The sequence below is a fragment of the Chaetodon trifascialis genome, chromosome 13 (assembly GCF_039877785.1).
Source record: "Chaetodon trifascialis isolate fChaTrf1 chromosome 13, fChaTrf1.hap1, whole genome shotgun sequence".
Taxonomy (NCBI): domain Eukaryota; kingdom Metazoa; phylum Chordata; class Actinopteri; order Chaetodontiformes; family Chaetodontidae; genus Chaetodon; species Chaetodon trifascialis.
Genome location: NC_092068.1, coordinates 7,722,564 through 7,748,655, shown reverse-complemented (window position 1 = coordinate 7,748,655; position 26,092 = coordinate 7,722,564). Strand labels below are relative to the sequence as shown.

The following is a 26,092-nucleotide window of genomic DNA, read 5'->3' as shown; positions in this document are numbered from 1 at the left end:
TCCCAAACTGATGGGCACTAGCTATGTCCAGCTAATCCATCCCCTGCTCTTTATCCCATTTCTCCCGAAGCGGTCACAGCGAGGTCACAGTCCAGTCTGAAGATTGTCAGGCGCGTGAAAGGGAGGAACTGTTGGATCTGTGCCTAAGGAAGTGGATGGCGTGTCTCCCAAGTGGCTGTGCTGCTGTGCAACCATCATGGGGAGGTTCAGAATAGCTCAGGCTCTCGATGAGGAAATGTCACCAGAAGAGCAGCGGCAGCAACAACAACTCGGGGGCCCCTCAGGCCCTGCCAATCACCTCCTCGGGGAAGCAGATGGCACATGCCCAGAACTATTTAAGGAGGGCAACTGTCCCCCTCCGTCACCCAAAATGACCAGTGTAGACGGAAAGGCAAGCAGTGTAGTGACTTTTGCCCTCCTATCAGCAAAGTCACACCTTTGATTGTCAATGTGTTCAATGGTGCAAGAATACTAGTTTCTAGTGCGTAATGTAGTACTTTATTGATCCTCAGCCAAAAGCAGTGGTAGAAGGTCAAAGTGCACAGTCTGCTGTGGAGCTATAAGGGATTCATTCCCAAGGACACTTCAGCCAGTCAGACATTTGGCTTTAAAACCTATAATTTGGTTGGAGGACTAACAAATAGACCACCCACACATTTACCAATGCACGATTCTGTGCAGCCATCCCTTGCGGCTCTCAAACTTAGATGAAAGCCTGGCCTGACGATGAGGCGTAAGGCTGGTGAAAGTGGATTATTGGAGAGCTTTCTGGAGATTAAAAAAAAAAAACCAACCCTGTGTCAGGACAGTCCTCCTTTTCATTGCATGTAATATTTGCCAACAAAATGTTAATTTCCTCATGATAATAAGTCAAAAAGAGATGATAATATAAGATAACGTGGCACTGTGCCATGTCACACATATCCACGTGTTCAAACAAATGTGTGAATGTATGGGCTTGTCACACTCCATTTGCCCCCGAGCCCTACTGCTGCCTGGATGTTGACTGGCTGAGAGGAGTGTGGAAATCCACATCTGTGGAGCCACAGGGTGGCCGCCCCCTTTGTCCTCCCCCTACCCTGCCTCTCTGGTTTTCAACCAGGTCTAACTGATAGTTCCACTCTTGTCTGCGAATCAGGAAGAGGCCCCCTCACTGCTCGCGCTATTTGTCTTCTATGGCCAAATTTTGAAACTTCTGACACGTTGTCTTGTTTGCACCATAGCAGCTTGCAACATGCAGCTGTTTGTCTCTCAAAGTCCATCTCATATATGGAGAAACATACACTAGCAGTAAAGCAAGATATCTGTTACAGTGGCCCCCCTCGACCTCTCTGCCCCACCTCGTCCCACAACCACCACCACCACCACTTCAGTGTTAACAGTGAAGTGACTCTCTGCACAAGTGGATGGGCTGGTTCACAAAGGTTGCGTCTCAGTAAATCAAAAGAGTATTTGCCAAATGTCATATGCATCCCAATGGAACTGTTGCTTCACCTTCTGTCTTTCTGAAATGCCTCTAGGTAGGCTGCTTGTTAGCTGTGTGTTGAGTAAAGAGCTGGTGTAGGCGGATTTTGACAGAGGGCCCTAATTTTAAGTGGTAAGGGATGAAGGGTGTGCCTCTGTGGCTGCCACTGCAAATGATGTTGACAGTGAGATGGCAGTGTTTTGTCCTAAACCAGGTAGGCTATTTCTGCCTCAGCTTAAGTGTATTTTTCCTGTTGTCGCCTGTATGAGTAGGAAGATAGAGATAACCAGGAAGAGTCTCATTTAGAGGTCCCACACCACCCTTCTCCCTACAAAAGCACTGACAGATGGGCCCTTGTAGCACACACACATTGTCACCATAGCAGAATGCATGCTCTGTTGAATTCCTAGCCTTCTAGCTGCCTTTGTTGTTGTGTGCATGTGTGTGCATATGAGATATGTGACAACAAAGGAATGTGTGTTTCCACCTCGTTTTTCACATCTGTTTTCTGTGGTTGTCTTTTCTGCCATTGTATCGCATTGGGTACATTTGTTGTTTATTCATTTCATGTGAAACATTTCATCATGGCTGACATTTTCCCATTGCCAACAGTAGAATGGAAGATTAAACAAAAATGTCTGTCAACTGGGTGGCTTTTATCAGTGATTTCCATGTTTCCCCTCTTTTGTAAAATCTTTTCTTTCTTTTTTTTCTTTGACAGGACGTATGGGCCTCAACTTTCATCATCCCGGAGCAGACCACATAATGCCATTGAACAGTAAGTCACATTTCATTGTCATGCCCATCATCTTCTCCGTCTGGAATTAATCAGAATTTGTTGCAGTTTCACTGATAAGTGCTGCCGCTGCTTTTTTGTCCTCTGCGCTCTGAAAGAATTAAGAATGGGAAATATTTCTGTGGCGTGTTCTCATGAAAAACACATGCTCCCTAACCACAGGGGCCCATGTCACTATGCACTGGGCACACCTGCCTTGCCTACCCTTTGCTTAGGTCTGGATTCCCTGACACCATAAACCCTGGACAGACCTCTTAGCACTGGGGGAAGCACAGTTGCCCTGTGAATAGCACATCCAAAAATACCACCACATGTAAGACTAGATTCCCCCCAGTGTCCCACCAGTCAGCAGATGACCAACAGTGACAGGAGATGAGCCAGAGAAAGAAATCAGGTCTTAATCCCACAAGCTGCTGCATGGATGCCACAAAGTTTTCCAGACCAGGCCCTGCCCTTCCAAATGTTCTTTGTTGATCAGAAACATAATTTCTTTAGGTCTTAACGCATTCATTTTTTGGCCTTCTCCTCAAGTTCTTTTCAGGACAATCATGTTTCCCATCTTTTTGTTCCGACCTCAGCAAAATATCAAGGATGTCTGGACTGGCTGGTGATCAAGCCAAATCAGCGAAGCCCTGGTTTCCTCTTTGGACATGTTCAGTCGGCCTAAAGGGTATAGGAACCGGTAAAGCCAGAGGTTGTCTAACACAAAAAACTTTCTTGGTGAAGCTACTGTTACATCTTGACAGCACTGGTGCTCCTTCCTCATTTTGTTCCTTTCATCACTTGTATCCTCAGAGAACGTGTCCCGGATTGATGTTAAACTGTTGTGTCATGGGATTACACTCAGGCAAGCACAGATCTGCCCAAAACTTCCAAGACTGTCAGAACTGGCTCTCTCCGCTGTAGCCTGTGATGTGTGTAGACAGGGAAGCTTTGGTTTCAACTTTGAAAGTGTTTAACTCAGTGTTTCTCCTTCATTTTGTCCCATTAGCTTTGAGGTTTCACGCTGTGAGAACCTGCAAGGGCTCTACTTTCTCCGGATGGCGTTAGCACTTGAAGTGAAGAAGAAAGTGTGGAGAGTAGTAAGCGCTGGTCCTCTATCCAGATTTATTGGTGTTGTTCACTTGACAGCTTAGTAGAAGTGTTTGAGGCTTTGAAGCTGAGCAGAGCAGGAGACATCAAATTCATCTTGCCCAGAGGAATCACCCAGTTTGCTTTCAAACATTTTCTCTCTCTCCCAGACACCACACAGTTTGAAGTTGGTACTTATTCTTAACCCTCACTTTTCCTTTTTTTCCTCTCCCTCATGGGTTGTATTCTCTCACACTGAGGCATCTGATGGTTTCCCAGTGCAACGTTTGCTTCATTTTGCCCTAGTTGCTAGGTGACTTTGTTTCTGCCAGACGGTGAGAGGGCAAAGCTGCAGAGAGACTGCCCAGGTTTTTTTGGATTGAAGAGCCAGATCTTTTTAATGAAAACATAGCGAGGGAGAAGAGGCTCAGAGACAATATATTCCCCGAGAGAAGCCAGAGGGGCAAGTCACACAATGGGGCTCTCTCACAACACAAAGGCCCATATTGGTTTTTGAGGCGACGAGTCTGCTTTGTGACTGATGCGTTTAGAGGAGCAGGAGGATCTGTGTAGTACTGCATTACCCGCCTGCTGTTTGTTGGAATTTGCACCATCTTTAGCCATATTTTGCCTCCTCTGTGGTTTGCATTGGCGGCACAGCAGATTGAGGTTGAGCTTGTTTATGGGCACATATCACAGATTAGGGAAACGCTCAAATGCAACCCTGAAAGAATATGTGGTATTTCTGCACATGAAACTTGAGCTACATTGAGTATGAAAGTTCATTTTTGATCTTGAAACAGCAGTTTTGGGGGAAAAAAAATTAAACAAGGATATAAATCATAAGTCAAGATCTATTTAGTGTATTTTTTTCCAGAGCTTTTGAATGCATCTCATTGTCTTTCTCAATGCATGGAATTTGCTTAGTTAGCTCAGATGATAGCTCAGTTGTCATCACATGCACTAAGTCTGGAAAGTTTGTCATGTGACAACAGGTGGTTGTACGTGAGAAGTGAGATGCAACTGAAAAAAGCTGCTCAGTTGACTTTGACAGATTGGAAATAATGTAGACATTTTGACAACAAAAAAATGAACTCAAGGCCCACTTGCTAGCTTTCTCTTGGGCTTTCAGGCAAATCTACTGATCTTTCTCGGAGGATGGCATTTGCACAGGTGTCATGGTGATAGCTCGGCTGTCATCACATAACCTAAGAATGGGAATTTAGACTTTTTCCAGTGGTCTAAAACTAAATTGGAGAAAAGCGCACCAGTTAAATTCACGATTGTTATCTTTGTTTGTTTAGATTTCATTTGAGTTACTGCAGAGAAATGAGCATTCAATATCTGAACAAGATAAGACAGAATGCTGAGACAGAACTGGCACGTGATTAGCAGATTAGATAGAAGCGATCACATCTATCTAATGTTACACTTTGACATAGATTTAGATAGTTCAGTCCTGACATCATAGCTTCTCCACTGCCCCACCCCCCCCTTCTCTGCATGTCCTCCCCTCTCAGATCCCCAAGGCTGCCAGCTACCTCAACACCCTCTCCTTATCCTGTGGGAAGTTTCCACTTGTACCTGACCTGCCATTCCTGACCTGAGAGCAGCTCTTAATATTTTACCAAGGCCATGATAATGACTAACCTGCTCTACCTTCAGTCCTGCATGTACTCTACTTTATGGCCTCATTTGTGAATATTCACAGAAGATTAGCACAAACGCGAGCCCTTGCAGGTTCATTAAACTGAGATTATGATCTCTGGCTGTGGAGCGTCACATTATGCTGCGACGTGTCTCGGCCATTCCCATGACAAAACCTCACCTATCACCCACCCCCGCACCCCCTGCCCCGGTGCAGCATCTGCATGCGTTTGTTGCTAAGGCAGGTGCAGCAGGTTTACTGTGGGCTGGTGCCAGGCCGTAATCATCACCCTCCTCCCGTTTCTGAGCCTTAGGTGTGGCCATCTGCGGTTTCACTGTTGCCTTAGAGATGTTCCTGGTTCTGGTTTATTTCCACAAAACCCATGTCTCTGTATCTCTTTCCTACCCTTGTTCCTGACCCAACCCTCTGTCTCTCCTTGTGTCTCTCTCCTTCCCCCACTGTGCTGACAAGCAGCCCGGAGCTATGGCCGCAGAAGAGGTAACGTGTGGCATTTTATCTGGGATTCTGTTTGCCATGCCGGCCCCGTCTCTCTCCAAGGCTGAGGGGGGTCTCAGTGTGGTGTCACTATCTGCTTTTCATCTGTGCTGTGATTGAATGAAATCATATTAATTTTGACACGCAGTTTTCCATGTTGTGCATTTAATCAACATGGGGCAAGGATCCACCAAATCTACCTATGTGAATCTTGTTCTGCTTGATGGTGAGAGGAAAAAAAATCTGTGTGCCAATTTTCTTTTCTCTATTCTGAGTCAGCGTTCTACCTGCAATAGTTTTAATATGAAAAATGTATTAAAAATATTGCAAATTAGGGATGCCATTTCGCAAATGCATCAACTGTTACAAAGAAGCAGTTCTAAAAACATGTGATCTGTTTCCAATATCTGGTTCAACAGGGATGGACTCCGTTGCTCCAGTCCACGGCAGCGTGACTCCGCCGCCAAACCAAACACTAAACCCTTTCAACTGTCATTGCATGCTTAGTTGGAGTGCTTCCAAACTGAATCTCGTGGGTTTCATGAAGCTGACTCAGAAGTGATTCATCATCTGAATGGCAAAGATGGGTGCTTCCAACATGGATCATCTCTGATTTGATGTGCTTTTTGACTAATTCTGCTCTCTTCAGCAAGGAGGGAAGCTGCTGTGACATTTGTGAGGTCACTGCAATACTGGGCTGGGGTTGTATGTCATAGTTGTAGCATCGTGAAGCTGGCCAAGTGCAGTGAGTAATGTCTGAATCAGAGTGCTTTCGATTCACAAGGTGTTCACAAGGTGCTGAGGTGAACACAGGAGGAGGCAGAAAGTGCAGTACAGATTTGATTGCTAACCACAAAAAGTCAACTATCAATGCTAAAGAGACAAATGTGGTTCTACTGCATAGAACATAAGTATTGGACAAGCAACAATCATAAAATAGACTAAAACATTACTATGACATCGTTGTAGCAGTGGAAACCTCTGAGTGTAATTAAATAGTCCAACTAGCAGACAGCATCATAACCATGCTCATTACTGACTGATCAACAGTCCTCCATTCTCATTGCGTGCTGCAATTCAGCATTACGCCGACTACTCAGGAAGAATGACCCTGAAATGAGGATTAGGAGCGGGAGTCACCAGGAAGTTCCAAAGACGACATTATCATGATTCTAATTTGTTGTACACTATGGCCAAAAGTATGTGGACGTCTGGACATTACACCCATGTACTGTATGATTGGTCAACATTTTCTTTCCATAAGACTTTGGAGACTGTGAATCATTGTGTCCTCAGGGCTGTCCACATACTTTTGGCCACATGGTGTTTTTTGTTTTTTTGTCTTGCTTTAGTTTTTTGTTCCTTTTCAAATTGTGACAGAATGTCCCACAGTAGGGAAAGCTAAGACATTTTCAAGAGTTTAGTCAGTACTGTGATGATAATCCCAGGATCCAAACTGATCCTGGTACAGTAATAGTTTCCAGATGTGATTAATTCACTCTATCTCTCACACCCTCCCTCCCTTTTTACTTCACTCTCTTGTACCTCTCTGTCTTCCCCTGTTATCCCTGTCTCTCTTCCTGGTGTCCTTCTCTTTTCCTCTCCTCCCAGGCCGCTCCTGTCTTTTTCCCTTTGAGGATGGTTTCCTCGACGACGGCCACGGTGACCCCTCCTTGACCCCGGGCCTGAACTCGCCAACCCGCTGTCAGAACGGAGAGAGGATGGAGCGCTACTCCAGGAAGGTCTTTGTCGGAGGCCTCCCCCCTGACATAGATGAAGGTAAACACAGGGTTGTTTTTCATTTGCACATTTGGAGAAAGGTTTTCACTGACCTTCAGGCTCAGCACTGCCCTGCTGCAGACTTATACTGATACATAGAGTACTTTATAGTATGTACTCTACTGGAAGCCTCCCTGAACTGCCTGTCTTCGGCTGTTTGCCACTAATAGTTACACTGAAGTATTTAAACGCTTAAGTTCACCTTGACACTCCTTGTTGAAGATGTTCATTTAACACACTATTCAGCCACTGTAAACTTCAGGTACACTAAAACCCTGGGTTTGCTGTGCAGTTTGAAGCTTTTGCACCAATGACCCAGAAACAAACAACAGATTTTTAACAGTTTATCAAAATCAAAGGAATAGTTCAGGCTACCACCAGCAGCTGGTTAGCTTAGCTTAGCACAAAGACTGGAAAGAAGGGAAGACAGCCCCCAAGAAATAGTTTGGCACACGACTACAAAGCCACAAGGTGTTGTTTTTATGCTTGTGTTGATTAAATTAAAAAAAAAAACTTTATTTTTAACCTTTGGATAAAGCCAGGCTAGCTGTTTTCCCTGTTTCCAGTTTGTGTGCTAAGCTAAGCTAACTAGTTGCTGACATTTACTGTACAGACATGAGAGAGGTATCCATCTTTAAGTGTAATGCCCAAAATGTCACAGGATTCTTTTAGAGAGTCCTTGTCGGTGACCAATTTGCCCTACAGTTTAGCTAACTGTTAAATAGCCTGAATATATCATTATGTTTGCTGTACATTTTGTACAGCAGTGAGTTGTAAACAAAGACCAAAGACCAGCACCAAAGAATCGCAGTAGTTTCTGCTTTTACATGCCTCAGAGAAATGTTGAATGAATTGTATGTTAAAAAAAACTTTTTTTGCCTTGCGATCGACTGGCGACCGGTCCAGGGTGTACCCTGCCTCCCGCCCGTTAACAGCTGAGATAGGCTCCAGCCCATCCGCGACCCTGAAAGGGATAAGCGGCATAGAAAATGGATGGATGGATGAAAAAACTTTTTTCTTTAAGCCTCAGACCAGTTACGTCATGGATTTGTAATTGTTTCCACTAACTCTGGAGCATGCCAAGGAGTTTAACATTAATATGGAATGTTTCCTTTCATATGTGTCCACAACGTTGAACAAGCGCATGTACAACAGAGCTGATGCACAATGTGTGCCCTTAGCTGGTTGAAAAATTAATGAGTTTCCACAGCACGAGTCAGCCCAGTGCAGACTGGATGTGCCCGGCCTGTGTTCCTGTTTAATGCAGCGGCTACTACTGCAGCAGGAACAAGGCAAAAAATAGAAACTGTGCCTGTCTCATCACTGAGTGTGGCTCTGCATAGTCCTCCACATGCATATTACACGAACAGCCCTGAACGTTGTCTCAAAATGTCATGAAAATAACATCCAAGTCTGCTTTGTCTCCTATTTTCTTCGTTTTTACAGACGAAATCACCAACAGTTTCCGACGCTATGGGCACCTGGTGGTGGACTGGCCCCACAAAGCTGAGAGCAAATCCTACTTTCCACCTAAAGGTAACGACGGCTTCTCAGAGCGCAATCTGTGTTTTCCCATCAGACATCAAAGTCTACACCAATAAATATCACCTCGGGTGCATCGCCATCGTAGAGTTTTATAAAGAATCGTGTTACAGAGAATTCGCGGCTCATGCTGTGTGAGCATGGCGGTGTCTGTTTATCTGAGTTAGCCCCTGTAGTCATCTTGCAGAAAGGCTCATACAGTATACAATGACTCCATAACTGTTTTGACCCAAGACGTGTTTGCTCGAACGAGTACCTGAGGAGTGTGAAAGTTGTTCTCCTGTCTGAGCAGGTGTCGGGTGTCATTTTCAGGCAGGTGATCAGAGTAGCATCACCCTCTCTCAAGCCTCTACATCACTCCCTCTGGCCCGGGAGCTGCCGTGTGTCATATTAGGAAAGCTATTAAAGACGCTCTGGAAATAACTTACATTCCATCGGCAGATGGTAATACGCTGCATCTGGAGGACCTGCGAAAATCACTGCCAGTTTCTCCCCCACTCTCATTTTTCAACATCCCCTTTTTTTTTTAGCCTGCGAGGATTATTTTGAATAGGCTTGGTTCTACTAATATCCAAAGCCAGGAGGGAAAATGCAGCATCCTTTTAGGGGAATGAATGAGCTTACAGCAGCGAGAGGACGCTGCCGCCATGTAAGGGGAGGAGACATGTGGGACTAGTGATCTGTGTAGAAATCATCTCTCACTCTAATTAAACCCCCGCCCTCCAGAATTCCAAGGGAAACTGCTATAATATCCTGTTTATGTCACACACTCCATATTAATATGAAGTCTGGTGACAGAGTTCTTCTTAGCACTAATAGCTTCAGGGTTGAGAGCAAGTGTACATCTGCATGTGTGTGTGTGTGTGTGTGTGTGTGTGTGTGTGTGTGTGTGTGTGTGTGAGTGTGTCGCACGCTCGTGTGGACCTCTGTAACGGCTGATTTATAGATGTCGGATTCACATCAAGAGGTCATCGGCCTCTCCTCGTGTTAAACGTCCTTCCAAGCTTGACCGAATGGAAGATAGCTGTCACTTTCCGAGCCGTTTCACATTAAACTGCCAGCGATGTGTGTCTGTACAGTTATTAAAGTGTTTTGGTCAAGGGATGACTCATAATGTGGTGCAGTCCAACTTCAGGGACAGGCAAGGACTCATTTGGTACTTGGAGAAAACTGGCGACTTGGAGAGGAAGTAGGAACAGGGATCAACAAACTGCTCAATGGTTTTATGTTTTCACAGCTCCAATATTGTAACTTCTCCCACATTTTTTATTCATTTTAGATTCCTGTATAACTTTTTCCTTTGCAATAACGATATAAATGTGATACAGTTTATGTGTTTTTTTTTGCTAAAAAGAGATTAGTTAAATTTTGGAGGGGAGGGGAGGGGATGGTCTTTTCTCTTGTTTTTTTCTCGTTTGAGATTTTATTACATTCTTCATTGTAGAGAAAAAAGATTAAATAGTCACCTCAATGGCACCAGTTTTTTCTCATTCTGACTGACTGAACTGCAATAGATAAAGTGTTCAGTCAACAAGATGTACCATTTTGTTATGCTGGTCATGGGTTTGGGTCAAACCCTGCAGATCCCTTAAAATCCTCAGAGCCTTTCAGCCTCTTTTAGCTTGTTGTTTTGGTTTAATGGCCCAATGAATGCACTGTGCATACCTGCCCAGCACCAGCAGACAAAGTCAGAGACTAGCTGGTGATCACAGTGGAGTATTTAGCTGCTGCAGAGCCAGATATTTACCTCAGGAGTTAATGGAAACCAAAACACTGCTAAAAGGAGGTTAGTATCACTTACAGCTCGTTATGCTGGCCCCGAGTGGTCAAAAATCAGTTGTTGCTGCCGTAAAATTGCACAATGTGATATTTGACACTGCTTTCCTGGTCATCTCACACATAAAAAAAGTGTGACCAATAATCTGTGATCGGCATGGTGCTGTCACTCACGCCCCCTCCTATCGCCCGACGCTGTCATCACTGTTGTTGGCAATAAGCTCGAAATGTTAGGGAGCTATTTCTGTCTCTGATTGGGGAAAGGAGGAGGAGGAGGTGACGCTCTCCGTATGCTGGAAGCCGGAGCGCTGGGGGCAATAAACTGCTACAAATGCTAATGCTCACGTCATACTGCAAGTGTGTCAGACTTGTTCGAAAGGTTACAACAGAAGTGTGCTTTGAGCCACAGCCATGCAGTCATTATCAGCTTTTTTATGCTGTCGCGAGGCAAATTGGACATTGAAAAACAGAAATCTATGTTTTCTGTGTTCATACAACATGAATGCAGCAAGGCTCAAATAATGGCAGCAGATGCTGCAAATGCTGCAGTGGCAACAGTCGCAGTATTACATCGCACTGCATTACGCAGGCCTTGATTTCTCTTTTTGCCCTCGTGTAGGGATTATATCCAGTGAGTGACTTCTTCAAATTGAGATGATTAGCGACGCTTGATTTCACCCCTCCACCACTCTATCACTGACTGCTCTCCAACTGCTCCAAAGCTTCAGGGCGCGTGTTTGTTTTTAGGAGAGCAGATGTTTGGGTCTCCCTCCATCCATGCTGCCAAACCTTCTCCTTCTCCTCCTTCTCTTTCTTCTTCTTTCTTCTCTTCTCTCCTCGTTGTGTAAGCTCCTCTCAGCAGTCGGTCTGTGTGCATTTTGTGGCAGAGCTACAGCCCTCTGCAGATTTCTTTTTCTCTCTTTCTCATGGGATAGATGGCATAGATGGAAGGTTGGCATCACCCATACTTTCACACAAAACTGCCTCCAGACTTTTGGAACAGGGCGACGTGCATGTCTGCAGCTAGGAAGGAATTTTTTAGCAGGCTTGCTCTCTTGCTTGTGTTTCTTTGATAGTGCGTGGCTGGTTCTCGGTCCCTCTGGTCACTGGGACAGAGCGCGTCAGTGCCCTCGCCTACGTGAAATGTATCTGTTGACTCATGTCTGTTGCAGAGTATGAAAAGATAAGCCTGGATTTAAATGTCACGATTAAAGCCAGACAGATGCACATTGTGACTATGCTCACTGCGTTTATCTAGTCATCATGGATTGGATTTCAGCAAAGTCAACACAAGTTTGAGTTGATGAGGTAATGGAGAGAATAGGATGGCAAGGTGGGACTTTGATATAGCTGTGGAAAGATGTTTGTGCACTACTTAGTGAGTGATCACACCGTATCGGTTTCATTGTGGTATGTGGATAATGTAAAGTATAAGCTAGTGCCAGCTAGCAATGCAATATTTCACTCAGACCATTAATCTGGGTTCGGTACTCAAAGATGATTGAGATATTAGCGTTAGCATGTAGCATGTTGCTTTGCCTTGAACTCTGACACGTTCTATATGATTTTCATGCTAAAGTGCTTGTTTTGTCGATAAGATAAGATAAGATATACCTTTATTACTCCCACAGTGGGGAAATTTCAGATACTATTTCAATTTCAATACTTAGACGAGACATTCAGTACTATCTTATACCCAAGTAAAGCCTAGCCTAACACTCTTTCTTTGTAGCAGATTGCTGGTGAAGTGGCACAGATTGTCATCAGGTTGCTGTTCAGGTTACCGTTTCTCACCCCATGAGTCAAACTGCTGGCCTCTGCTACAGTAAAGACTGTCCGGCATGAGGTCATTGGTTAGTCTGCGCAACCCACAAGGCAGTCTGCCTATTGTTTGTCTGTAAACAGCGCTCTTTAGGCTGGAAAATGCTGCGGGTGGACATATTGCGTTCCTCCCTGGACAGTGCCGGGAGCTCAGCAGCAAAGCCCTATAAATCTCAGGCACGAGCCACTGCAGGTCTGCGCTCTCCTCTGTGGTGTAAGCCTCTGCACTGCGCAAGGCTGATGGAAAAAGACAGATCCTCAGCACCATTCAGACTAAATATCAGAGCATTAAAGTGGCATAGAGCCCTATGGAATCTGGAACAGGCTGCTTTATTGGGAGGCCTGAAGTGTTGATGCAGCATAGTGCTAAGCTGTGCCGTATTCAGTCAGCTTTGTACGCACTGACCGAATCCAGCCTCCCTATTATATTGTCCAAAATTGAACTGTAATGTGGCCTGATTGCATGAATTAAGGCTGTTAAAAGTGTGCAGGATAATAATAGACAGATGCCAGCAGAGAGACCTACTTAAGGCTGTAAAAGTTGTTGTTTTTCTCTCTTTAATGTTGAGTGGTTGATTTTGTTCCACTTATAATACTGACTTCTATTAAAGACCTGATGTTTGCCTGGAAGTTAGGTGTCCTCACTTGTAAATTTGGTTTTGCCCTGACAGGTAATAGAAGTCAGCACTGGGGTTTTACAGGACTGTCAGTGTGAAATTGAGTGGAGCACATGGAAGAGGTTGTCTGTCTCGCTTTCCCGGGCTCTTGCATCAGTTTTTGTAACTTTCTAACAGGGTCCTTGAAAGTAGGCAGCAGCTTTATAAGCCCCATGTTCCTCCTGCTCTCCGTGCCCTCCCATGTCTTTTCTAACTCTCTGTTTGCATGGCAGTCACTCATGCTGCTTCTCTCCCTACCTTTTCTCACTTTTCCCCTCTCGTTCCATCTGCCTCGCTCCTCTCCCCCTCCCTCTCTTCTCTCTCTCTCCTGCCCTGGGTCATGGAACATGTTGTTCCCTCCTTCAGACTGTATGAGCTGCTGGCTAGCTCTGCCTTTTCATGCTGTTTTTCTTTCTTTTTTTCTGTGCAAGACTGCAGTTGTTTTTTCTCCAAGGGGGATGTCAGTGCTAAACCACATGATTTCTCCCAATGACAAACCCCCTTTATGTAACCCAGCCACACAGAGACAGGGGTCTTATGTCGGGTGATGACGAGGCACGTGGAGAAAGATGACAATGCAAAAAAATATCAAGTCTGATGGTGGTTTTCTTTGGTTGGTCTGGAGAGAAGTCTGCTCTGTGTCAACCAATAAAAAGACAACAATTAGCTGGCCACTTAAAGCAAGTGATTGCAATTGTGAATACTTTAGTTTTGCCCACGATGGTTCAGCTTGTTGTTAGAGAAAACATTATAGCCCCGCTGAGGTTGGTAGCTTGTCACTTGACTCTACACAGCTCATAATAACAACCACTAAAAACTGTAAATTCATAAGAGCCTGTGTGGTTACTTTGCATAATACTAGATGCATACAATCACACACCGTGTATGTTAATGTGTTAGCATGGAGCAAAGTCTGGTGCTCATCCAAAAGGGACACATAATATAATCATAATAATTACAGTGTCTGTGTTGTCATCACTTAATGATTATGTTGCAGTTCTCTAGAGGACACACAGACCTGTTTCTCCACACTCACTGTTTTTTCTTATTGTCACTGCTGCCATTAGTATTACTTCTTTCTGCTGTTGGCAGAAGGTAAACGATACCTTGGAGCCCTCGTGAAGTACGTAGCAGCCTATTAAAAGAGGGATGGATTTTTTTGGTTTGTTTGCTTTAGACTGTTAATGTTTTTTTCTTAATCTAATTTCCATGTGTTGCCAGTATAAAGTCATCATCAGGGTATCAGTGCTCAGCATCAAAATGATTTATGTTGGCAGCATTAACACTTTATAAAATCAATATTAATAGCAGACCATGGAATGCGTTTCAATGTGGGGGTGCAGAACAATGATGTCCATTTTTCCTGTCTTTGCTAACATAATTCCATTACTGTAATTGAGAAATAGGGAAATTGCCTATTATGATTTCCCTGAGCCGGAAGTGATGTCTTCAGATTGCTTTTTTTTAAGTTTAAGGCTCAAAGACACTCAGTTTCTGGTCATATATGATGAAGAAAAGCACCAAATCCTCAGAAGTGAGAAGCTGGAACCTGCACATGTTTTAGCTCCAGTTCAGTTAAGTTTTGTTTTTGGTGGTCTACCGTAAAAATGCTGGATCTTATTTCACATTTGTCCTCTAATCTGTGCACATCCTTTTCTCACATTCATCATCGCACTGTAACACCGATGCCTCTTACGCCACATGGGGATCTACTGACTCCTCTGCTGATATAGACACAAATGTCAGAAAGTCACAACTGCCATGACTGCTCTAAGCAGGACAGTGTCACGTCACTGACAGGGGACACGTCACATGCGTCAGGACACGCGTCACACACAGACAAAGGTCGCTGTCAGAGCAGCAGCAGTTTCAGACCTCACGAGGACACGCACGCCTGCTTACGCACCTGCTTTTTTCCATTCCACCTTTCATGCTCGCTGCCTTTTCTTTCTCGTCTAGCTTTTACTCCCCCCTGCTCCCCCCCCTCCCAAACTACAGCACACACTCACGCCCTTCCTCCTCCCTCCCTGTCCTGATACACACTTTCTCTTAGACCTACCCACATAGCACAGTTGACCGGGTCTGCCGCGTCAGGCTTTATTTCTCCTTTCCCTTCATCTCATCTGCAGCAGCTCCACTCAGGAGTGTTCAAAGTGAAACATGACAGTTACTCAGTCCTCTCCCTCGCCATTTTCACTCGTCTGCATAAGTGCATTTTCTGAATTTGTGTGCTTGTGTAAGGCTGATACTGAGAGGCGATTTATAAAAGCAGACTTCTTAAGAGACACAGAAACATGTGGCTTCTGTCGTAGTCTCGTGGGACACCACAGACGGAGTGATTGGCAGCTGGAGACGGGGTGTACTCCAGTAGGAACTAGTCTCTGGGTGTGCGTGTGTGACCGTGTGCACTTGTTCATATCTTCCCATCCCAGTTGCTCCACTCAGACAGCAGCTCATATTCCCCTGACTCATGGTTGCCACAGGTGGTGGCGGCGGACGTCTGCTAACTTAATCAGAGTAATACAGTAATAATTTACAACCCGTTCAGAGGCGACTGTGTGCTCCAACATCTGCTGCTTTTTGAAGGTATTGCAAATATATTCACTCATGCCAAGTATATTTGGCTGTCAGACAGTGGCTCTGGGCCCTCAGCTTGCTTCTTTGTTCATTCTCAGTATAAATCTGATCCATTTTGCTCGCAGACCCCTGTAGCATCGTGTGATGGGTGCACCTTATTGAGTTGGCTTTCTGTCGCTCCCCAAACGGCTTAATAGCTCTGACCTTGGATGAGGTCTCTGCTCTCTGTGCTAAATAATTCAATAGTACAGAGTGACTGTCTGAACTGCTCTTTTCTTTCCGCCTCACACAGACATCACCAAACTCTCTCTACCTGAACCAATTCTCAGGGAAGATCTGCAGTGGGTTAGGCTGATCAATTTTGCATGGTTCCTTTAGGAGTGGAGCACTCTTAGCCATTTAATGTGAAGCGGCGCAGGCAGCAAGGTGCCGGGGGTAGAGCTTCTTATGGAGGCAGGCGAGGCAAAAGAGGACAGAAGAACAGGCTGCAAGGTCATGCGCCTGTGTGGACACGCAGTTGTCTGAAACTATGAATAATTACAAGGGAAAATGGGCCTTAGTCATGGGATTGTGACAATGTAGACATTGTAGAAAATACTCAGATGTGTATGAACTGTTGCCCAGAGGACAGAGTTAAGCATCATGGTCACAAGGGTATGACTGTTACATGCAACAGATGTAGTTTTTGTCTTTTTTCCTAAAGTTTCTGCTTTTCTTTAATTTCCAGGCTACGCCTTCCTGCTCTTCCAGGAAGAGACTTCTGTTCAGGCCTTGATCGACGCCTGCATCGAGGAGGATGGCAAACTCTACCTGTGTGTATCCAGTCCCACCATCAAAGACAAACCGGTAAGAGGCAGATGTTCAGTAAAATAGCTTTTAAGCTGATTTATGTCTTTGCTTGTCCGCCTTCTTCCCCCATCTGTCCTAAGCTACAGCTTTTTGTTAGGTCACAAAATGGCTGCTTCAAATAAGCAGAATCCAGTAAATTATACATAAAAAAATAGGAACAGAGTTGATACTTATAAGAAAACAAAAATGAGAGTCTGCAGCCATTTTTGCAGCTCTGTGAGGCTGCACGTTAGCACAGCGATGCTATGGGTTAAATACTGGGTCAGTGTGCTAAGATGCTTGCAACAATAATGCTAGCATTTTTTATGTTTAGCAGGTAATATTTTTACTATGGTACCAATGTTAGTTTAGCATGTTAGCATGCTAATAATTAGCACCAAACAAAAAGTACAGCTGAGGCTGATGTCCTCAGTTTTGCAAACCAAAGTAATGGACAAATTGAAATTTTTTTGAAAGGGCATCACCAAGGTCATTAGCACACCTCCTCTGGGGACCATGAATCATCCTCTATGTAGCCACGCTTGCTAGCATGGCTAATAAATGTACAAGAAGCATGCCAGACATTTTTTCCCTCTTGGTTGCACAGGTCCAGATCCGTCCCTGGAACCTGAGCGACAGTGACTTTGTCATGGACGGCTCCCAGCCTCTGGACCCCCGCAAGACCATCTTTGTTGGGGGGGTGCCACGGCCCCTGCGTGCAGGTAAGCAACTAATATGAATGGAATATCTTTTTTGCGATCCCCCAGAAGCCTCTAAATTGGATTCATAATGTTGGCTGGCATGGATCTCGTTGCCTGGAGGCTGTAATGAAAGTTCTCCCTCTGAGAAAGCAATCCTCTACTTGGGTTTCCAGGAAGCGGGCCAAGTGGTCGTCATGTTAAGAATTCATGGTGTAATGGAAGGCTCAGTCCTTCTGTTCTTGGGATAAACATCACTGCCTTGTCTGCAATGTGACCCCTACTAATTATACCAGCAGTTTGAGACTGCTGCTCTGATGAATAGTGGAGTAGGATAGATTTTTACATGGGGTAATAAAAGCGTCAGTCACAAAAGTCCAAGTTAAACCTTTTGCTTAGTTTTTTAAGAAAGGTTGAGCACTTTCAATGTGAGGGCAAAAAAAATGCCAAACTTGGACTTTAACTCAAGAAAAAAACCTCCTAAGAAGCCTGGCTGGAGCACTAATCACTCTCTCCCTTGTCCTTTCCTGACTTGTCTCCAGTGGAGCTGGCTATGATCATGGACCGGCTGTACGGAGGGGTTTGCTACGCTGGCATCGACACTGACCCTGAGCTCAAATACCCGAAGGGGGCTGGCCGCGTGGCCTTCTCCAATCAGCAGAGCTACATTGCTGCCATCAGCGCTCGCTTCGTTCAGCTGCAGCACAATGACATCGACAAAAGGGTGAGTGAGTTTATGCGCTTCATTCACAATATCCCCACTCTCCACCACAGCTGAGGTTTTCACAGTCATTCCTAAGGCATGCTGCAGAGCTGAACTCTGCTTGAGCCCTCTTCCATGTATCAGAGCTTTCATTATAGCCGGGTTTGCAGCCAACTGCACAGCACAGCCTACAATAACGGAAGGCCAGGCCCGGCTGTGCAATCACTACGGCCTTTGGCTGCCGGAGTCCCGACAGATGTTTCAAGTTGCAGACACACAGGGTTGGTTTAATTATAGTAGTTCCCTATACATGTATATCCACTGGGGCTCTGCTGCAGCCTGGTTATTTTAGGCGCGTCGGCCAAATGCAGCGGGACAGATCGTGACCAAGAGAGACTGGTTGTCAGCCAGGAAGCCGAGCCTCCGCAGGGCGGGGCAGTCCACCCCACCTCGCATATCACCATCGATCTTCAGTGGGGGGTTAGGGTGTCATTATTATGACTGGAACTGGATGGAATACAAATGATGTTCAAAACCAATTAAAGAAAACAGCATTCAGGAAAGCAGGCAAGGCTTTTTTCATTTTAAGCTGTAAATCACATCATGGTCTTTGACTACAAAAATGATTCTTGCTGACAGGAAGAAGGAGGTAAAGAGTCTGGATCCTCTGCAGAAAGTGGGGCACATGCTTGAGAATCACTGTTTGAGTTTAGAGTTGTGGTGCAGAACAAGGTGCCTCTTTCTTCCACTTTTCTTTCTCATTTTCTCTTTTCTCGCCTTCAGCGTCCACAGTTCCATTAACTGTAAATGGCTCCCGATGATAGGACAAAGAAGCTCATTACCCCCCAGTCAGCTTCATGTCCGTTCAGGTCATATTGGTGTTTAACAGCACGGCAGCGTCGCCATTTCGGCCTGGCCTCGTTTGTCTTGTGGATATTGTGCTGCAGTTGCTGCCGAGTCTAACTAAGAGGGACGGTCTCCTGCCTGCAGTTGAAGGACTTGATAACCTTTCATTTTGTGGCCACGACATAGCAAGGTTAGCATCCACCCCTGCCTGCTCGTGAAGCGTCTCCATGGCGACTGAGCGCTCATTTCTTGTCTCCCGGCTTCGTGGTCAAACTCATTTCGCTGGTGGACGGGAGGAAGTCTGCCTCGGTTTGATTTTAGAAGATTGCCTTGCGTGGGGGTGGAGGGTGGCTTGAACACACCTGGATCAACAGAGCTGTTAGTTTAGCTGCATGCTGTTTGTGTTGGTTTCACAGTGTAGTAGTCCAGGAGGAAGAGGAGGAACATACCAGTTAAATAATGCACCTTTTTCACCTGTCATAGGAATCATTTCATTTGTTTCGTGAGAATAAGATCATTTTAAAGTTGATCATGAGACTCCAATAAGACTCCACCATTACTGCACTCTGTCTTGCATGCAGGCCAATCAGCATCCAGGAGAGCCTCTGCCTATCTTAATGCCCATTCAGGGGGGCGACTAACTATGCTGCAGCTGCAGATGAGAATAAACTAAACGCCAACTCTCCTTCTCCGTCTCTCCAGGTGGAGGTGAAGCCGTACGTCCTGGACGACCAGATGTGTGACGAGTGCCAGGGGGCGCGCTGCGGGGGGAAGTTCGCCCCCTTCTTCTGTGCCAACGTCACCTGCCTGCAGTACTACTGCGAGTACTGCTGGGCCAGCATCCACTCGCGAGCCGGCCGAGAGTTCCACAAGCCACTGGTGAAGGAGGGGGGCGACCGCCCTCGACACGTGTCCTTCCGCTGGAGCTGAGGGGGGTCGTGAGTCAGCCCTGCCCCGGTGAAGCCACCCCCCGACCCCTGAAAAGCTCCTACCCTACAGGCCGGGACAGCGCTGCAACCCCCCTCCCCCCCAACCGCCCCACCTACTCCACCCTGCTCCCCACAAACACCTCATGAAAAAAGCAAAAAGCATACCGTCAAATCCATGGGACTGTCTTCATACCACATGGCTCTGAACTCATTGTCTAGTGTTCCCCTCTGATGAAGCATTGCGGGGAAATGAAATGCGAAAGTCTATCAGCTTAGAATTTGCACTTTGGCACAAAATGTCACTAAACACACACACACACACACACACACACGCACACGCAGACAGGATGGTATGTTAGACTCCTGGCTACTTTCAGTTCCCCGTTCTGTTGACTGGGTGGTGTGGTACGTCCTGTTGGACCCCCCCTTACTGAGACAGAGGTGGGACCATACAAATATTTAAAAAGTATATATTTTTTGTTTTTTTTACCTATCTATACATAAATAGATAATTTAAATTTTATGTAAAAAGAGCATGCACTTATTTTCAAAAGCTGTAGTTATATTGCCCCGAGTAAAAAAAAAAAAAAAATCATTACCAAAGGCAAATGAAATTAATGCATACAGAAAAGCTAAACTAGGTGGCATAAGATGTAGCAAGATGTAACTATCCAGTAGTGTGGGCCGTGTCGCCCAGAGTAAAAATAACACCGGCTATATTCGCTCTCAATTTTGACTCTGAAAATATTAATACCTCATATGCGCAATCGGATTAGTTTGCTTTGGATTTCTAGGTCTTTATTTTTATAATAACATTATTTTTTAGTGTTATGTAAATGTAATGCTGCAATAGCTTTGCTGCTAAATCTGTGGTATAAACAGATACCATAAGTACTTTATTCAGGCTAGGGTGTAAAATAATAACTAACAGATCTAGAGAAATGACGAGCTATCGTAGGGGGAGGGGGGCGCCCCTAGACAATGATGGCTACCTTTTGTGGGGGGTCAGGGTGGGTTGCCCCTAACTGCATGTTTATTTCAATCAGGTTGCTGCATGCAATAGACTTTTCAGTATCATGTCTACTATTCGATTCTGCCCATGTTTGCACAACACACTACAGACGTACGCTCGACTCGCACGAAACTGGACAGAAACAGGGAAGGCTGGTCCGAGGAATGACGGCGGCACCGCGCCGCCGACGGGCCAACGGGGCCGCGCCACAGGGCGGCCAGAGCAGACGGTTCCTGCACTAAACGGGCAGCGAACGCATCCAGATGACGGGGAAAAAAAAAAAAACCTTAATAATCACAAATCAAATTAAATGTAGGAGTACCATTTAAAAGTGTCTATGATAGGTGAAGTACTTTTTTGCAGTGATTGTTGATATAATTGTGCAATTTTTTATACCGTATGTAGTTAGGTCTGAGTATGCCTAGAACTGTGATTCGCTTTAACTGTCGTCATTGTCCGACATAGAAGTCCTGTGAAACTTCATAACTAGTGTATGCACACGTATATATGTTCTCTTGTACACACACTTGCACCAGTCTACACAGAAGCCTCTCGACACACCTGAACACACACACACACACACACACACACACACACACACACACGGACGGCTGTCTTTTCTTAACGCACACAAACAGGCCTACAAACACAAGAGTCTGATCCGAAGAGAAGATGCAAAGACGTGAGCTTAAACAGAGAACTGAGCTCTTTGTTTTGGTTTTCTTTTTTCATTCGTTCCACCGTTAACAAAAGCGCACGTTTACGTCCCAGAACGCAACCAAAGAGCTCACATGTTCGACTTTTGGCAGACCACCTGACAGGCGGAGGGAACAGCCACCCGCTCATACGGCCTGCAGCGGTGCGCTCGATTCGAGGGGGAGAGAGGGCAGGTGGGAAGAAGAATTGGGGGGTGGGGGGGGTGGGGGGGGGTCCAATAAGATGAAACATTGAAGCTACTGGAGACTTGAGGTTGATAAACTGAGCTCTGCACATGCTCTCACTACATGGCTGGGGTGGGCTGGGGTGGGCTGGGGTGGGCCGGGGTGGGCCGGGGTGGGCTGGGGTGGGAACATTGCCTGAAGATGCAGATGTGCAAGCTGGGGTAACCATATTTATCCAGATGTTTTTTTTTCCTGCAAAGCTTGAAGTAATGGACCTGCTAAAAAAAATGGTGGACATATATATCTTTTAGTTATCAAAAGGTTATAATGCAAACAGGATTGGGTGGGTGGGGAAGGGGGGGGCGCGTTTGGTAGTTATGAATGCAATGCATAGAAACTTATTGGCTGCTGGAGACAGGGCGGCTCTGGTTTGGGGGGTAAGGGGTGGGGGGGCCTAGTTACACTGGTTTTAGCAGTTTTGTGGACAATCCGAACGGGATCCTGCATCATTGCAAGTTAATGTGTGTCATCCCCCTTTTCTTTCTCTGTCCGTGAGTTGTGATTGGCCCGTGCTGGCGCCCCGCAGACCCTCTCCTCTTTCTCATTTTAGTCGCAAACTGTTTTTTTGTTTTTTTTTGCTTTAGGGTAGATGTTTTTGTTGTCCAAGAAAAAAAAACAGATTGAAACAAAGCAGAAGATACTTTTTTACTGATAGAAAAAAGACTTAAAAAATATAAGAGGCTAACCATGAGTAATAATAAGTATCCCTATGAAAGTGAATTCTGGGTGTTTTTGTGACATTTCTTTCCCCACCCGGACAGGTTTTCTATGTTTGTTCCTTCTCTATGATAGATATTTGTTATGCACTACTCTTTGTATCTGAACAGTTTTCGACGGTCAGCAGTTCTTTTTGTTAAAAGACAAAAAAAAGACGACAAACCGTGCTTTCTGACTGACAAGATCTTTTGCAATACCTCAATTTTGAAATATATTAGGAGAGAAACTGATATTTTCTAAGTAAGTTTATTCAGATGAAAAAAATATATATTAATTTAATTCTTCGAGAGAAATGATTTAACAGATGGTTGATTTTTTTATTTTTATCATGCTTATTTGCTTTTATTTTAAGAATTTATTTTTTTGAAAAACACAACAACTGAAGGAGCTAGAGCTTTATAACTAATATAATGATGTAGTTAGTGAGAGTACAGTCTACTTTATTACAGTGGAAGCGAGGGTGAGTGTCCCACTGGTCAAATTGGTCAAAACACCAGAGAAGCTAGGAAAAAAAACCTATCAGGTGCTCAGAGAGAAAACTGAACATATTTCCCACGTTTTTGTATATTTATAATCAATCATTTACTATGCTGACCAGAGTTGTGAATGAGATCTTCTGTTCATTATTTTTTTAAGAGAAGTTTTTTATGTTTCCTAAAAGCATGTGCTCCCTTTTGTTTTGTAAAAAAAAAGAAAAAAAAAAGGTGACCCTGATTTGTTAGCTTGACGCCGTCGGGAGGAAAAAATAAGGAGGCTTGCGAGAGTCAGTGAACAGCTGGAGGCAGAGAGACGAGAATGTTATTTTTAACACAAACAGACACAAGTGTTTTCACCTGTAACTTGACCGAGAGCCCCCAAGGTGCATCAATTGACTGGTGGCCTTCTATATTCACGCAAGACTTGAATTAGTCCCATTTTTTAAGGCTAAGAACCTTGATTCTTTGTTGTAATGTGCAATACTGTTTGTACTGTTTGTAGAAAAGAAGAAAAAAAGAAAAAGAGGCATAAATCTTTATTGCAGAATTATTTTCATTGCAAGCATTGTGATTCACTAAAATCATTTTCTACTGTGTATTTACCTACTCTACCTGCTAGTACCTTCCAGTAGTAATGTAGCCTTTGTACTGAGAAATTTTCATTATTTTTAGAAAGTTTTGCTAAAAAAGAAAAGAATTTAAACATATTTACATAGTTTCATTTTTATTTCGTATTTTTTCTTTACAGACTTATTTCTCAACCATTAATAGTTATTTCTGGGGGAGACTTTCATATCTGGTCAATGTCATTAATATTATTTTGTATTTTTACTTGGAATAAATTAATTTTATGATGCTAATTCTTTAATAGTTTATTTTTTTCATTTGTTCACTTTTTCCTTTTGAAGCTGAAAAAAAAAAAACTACAAACCTTTGTAATATTGTTACTAAAGTGTCTCGATTCTTGAATTGCTAAGCTTTACGTGTTAACTCGCTGATGTTGCTTACATTAGTGTGAAAATGATCTACGGAGAAAAAAAAAATACTACTCACAAACAACAGATTTGGTGGTTGGTGATGTTTAAGTGATTCGCAATGTAAACAAATGAATGGGCAATAAAATAAAAATGGCAGAATGGAGCGTACATGCAGTATGTTGTGATGTAATTGTGGAAGGTGGACAACACTGCTGACCACTTCCACTGCTTCTGCTACGCCGGTACTGCTATTACCACTAACTCGACCGTAACCCTTCATCACTTTGTGCAGTGGAGAGCAACATGTCCTCACATATGAAATACCCGACAGCTCCTCCTGAAGAAACAGCCGATGTCACACTCCTCCTCTTCCCCGTAGGTTCGGCCCCTGCAGAGCGCACCAGTGTGATTGTATTTAAGTATGAATGTAAATGTAGAGATGTGTTCATGTGCTGCGTTTGGGAAGAGCATGTGTCACTCTAGAGTCGGAACTAATCGTAGGAGATGAAGGCTTAAAGTGTTTTCTTCCCCAACTTTTGGTTTGTTTCTGTATTAGATTTTTTTAAATTTCTGCAAAATGCTTCATTTTCTGCCTTGAAAGACTGGTTTGACCTTCTGGGAAGTGCACTCAGAGAGGATTGACATTGCTGTGTCATACATGTGATGCTGATACAGCGAACGAGCATATTTCCCAAAATGTCCAACAGGTCCTTTAATTGAGGCTGAAGCTGCATTTTGAGGTGTTTTTGACACCCCGTCCTCGACTGTCTTCATCCAAAATGAGACTCCGAAGTTCACGTGAGAATGTTATTTCTGGCTGGTCTTTTTTTTTTTTTTTTTTAAATCAGCTGATGCTGATACCACACAGTCCCACACTCTCTCTCTCTCTCCCAGAGCTCAGTATTATTCACCACCATACCACCAAGTGTTTATCTCCTGGCCTTTTTTCTTTCTTTAGTTTCTCACTTAAAACAATTTATACCTGAACTATAACACAATGTGCAAATGAAAAAGATCATGATTTGGATGATGGAAATCATTTTATATATTCCTCTCTATAGATATCCGTATGTATTTCATGTAACTAGACTTGGGTAGTAAACTGTATATTCACTTCTGCTTCATGGGCGTTCTCTGGGTAGGTAAACGCTGTCGGTCTCGTCATGTGATCTCAAAATAGTTGAAAAAAAAAAAAAAGATTGGTAGTGTGCTTTTTTCACAACCATCCCACCACTTTTGATCTGTACCTTTGTTTTTGTTTTTTCTTCTGTAAGGCGTCTGTGCTTTTATTTTCTAGGTTTTTATTTCCTGACTTGAACACTGGGTCTATCTTGGCGAGGCTTTTTGAGATTGTTGACTTTGGTCTGAACTTTTTGCAGTATTAACTGTGATTTGAAAACATGGAGCTCAATGCTGCTAATGCTTACTACTGCTTCAGAGTTTGTAGTTCCCACCTTAATTTCTCCTTTTTCTGTACTAATAAGCAAATCTTATTAAACGTAGTTGTATGACGCTGTGAAGCCTTGTGGTCTTTGGCATGGCATCCCCTCCCTCTGTCATCTCTGTCCCCTGTTAATGCACCAGATGAAAAAGCTGAGCAGTACTAACTTGCATCATGCCCATGGCGACTTACAGTCTTTACATTCACACATCTGACCTGTCAGTACGATGGGCTCACGCTCCACATCTCAGGTGAGGCAGACAAAGCATCCACAATGAGCAGTTTCTGCATTTGACGATCAGAGGCCAGTTGCGAGCTGCTCTGGAGCTTTCCATCAGATCACACCAGCTTCACGCAACTGTAGATGCTCAGATTCTGTGGAAGCAAAGAAAGGCCGTGAGGAAAACCCATCTGTCTGAATCCGTGTGGTTTCAGTTTGAATTATATCACTTTGAAATGTACAAGTATGTACATTTATCAAGCTGCAATTCACACCAAAATTCCAGATGAGCCGCTCACACTTACACATCTGGACCTCAGATGATAATCAGTGCAGACCTGCGCTGTCAGGTCACATTCTGTCAGTCACATCATCCAAGAAAGGTGAGCGCAGAAACAGCAAAACGCCCAAACTGCATTCTCGACTGTTCAAGCTGGAAATGTGAGTTTCAACAAAGAATTCAAAAGTTGGTTTCTGTTCAGTAATATTTAAACTTCAACATTAAACAGTCGTGATTTATTCAGGTGCTTATAGCATGAAAAATTATTTTAGCCTTTATTTGCTTCCATAAAATGTTCACTTCCAGGACTTCTTGTCCATGTTGGCTTAAAAGTTGAGATTGAAACTTTATTCCTGACCTTGGAAACAGAAGTAGGCAAAACGGTCTCACCACAGGGT

At 44.2% G+C, this 26,092-nt stretch overlaps 1 protein-coding gene across 10 annotated transcripts in view; it reads left to right on the top strand.

Annotated features, from left to right (window-relative positions):
• cpeb3 (cytoplasmic polyadenylation element binding protein 3) overlaps positions 1-20,914 on the top strand; it is a 36,356-nt gene extending 15,442 nt beyond the window's left edge. For 6 of the 10 annotated variants that reach the window (XM_070976881.1, XM_070976884.1, XM_070976883.1 and 3 more), the window contains 8 exons: positions 2,187-2,243; positions 5,455-5,478; positions 7,087-7,254; positions 8,701-8,790; positions 16,354-16,472; positions 17,062-17,176; positions 17,695-17,876; positions 19,404-20,914. In XM_070976881.1, coding sequence (XP_070832982.1) covers positions 2,187-2,243; positions 5,455-5,478; positions 7,087-7,254; positions 8,701-8,790; positions 16,354-16,472; positions 17,062-17,176; positions 17,695-17,876; positions 19,404-19,631 — 983 coding nt within the window. In that variant the 3' untranslated portion in view covers positions 19,632-20,914. The remainder of the gene's footprint in view (positions 1-2,186; positions 2,244-5,454; positions 5,479-7,086; positions 7,255-8,700; positions 8,791-16,353; positions 16,473-17,061; positions 17,177-17,694; positions 17,877-19,403) is intronic. The other 4 variants (XM_070976882.1, XM_070976885.1, XM_070976880.1 and 1 more) reach the window with 1 other exon arrangement.
• Positions 20,915-26,092: the final 5,178 nt, after the last annotated feature.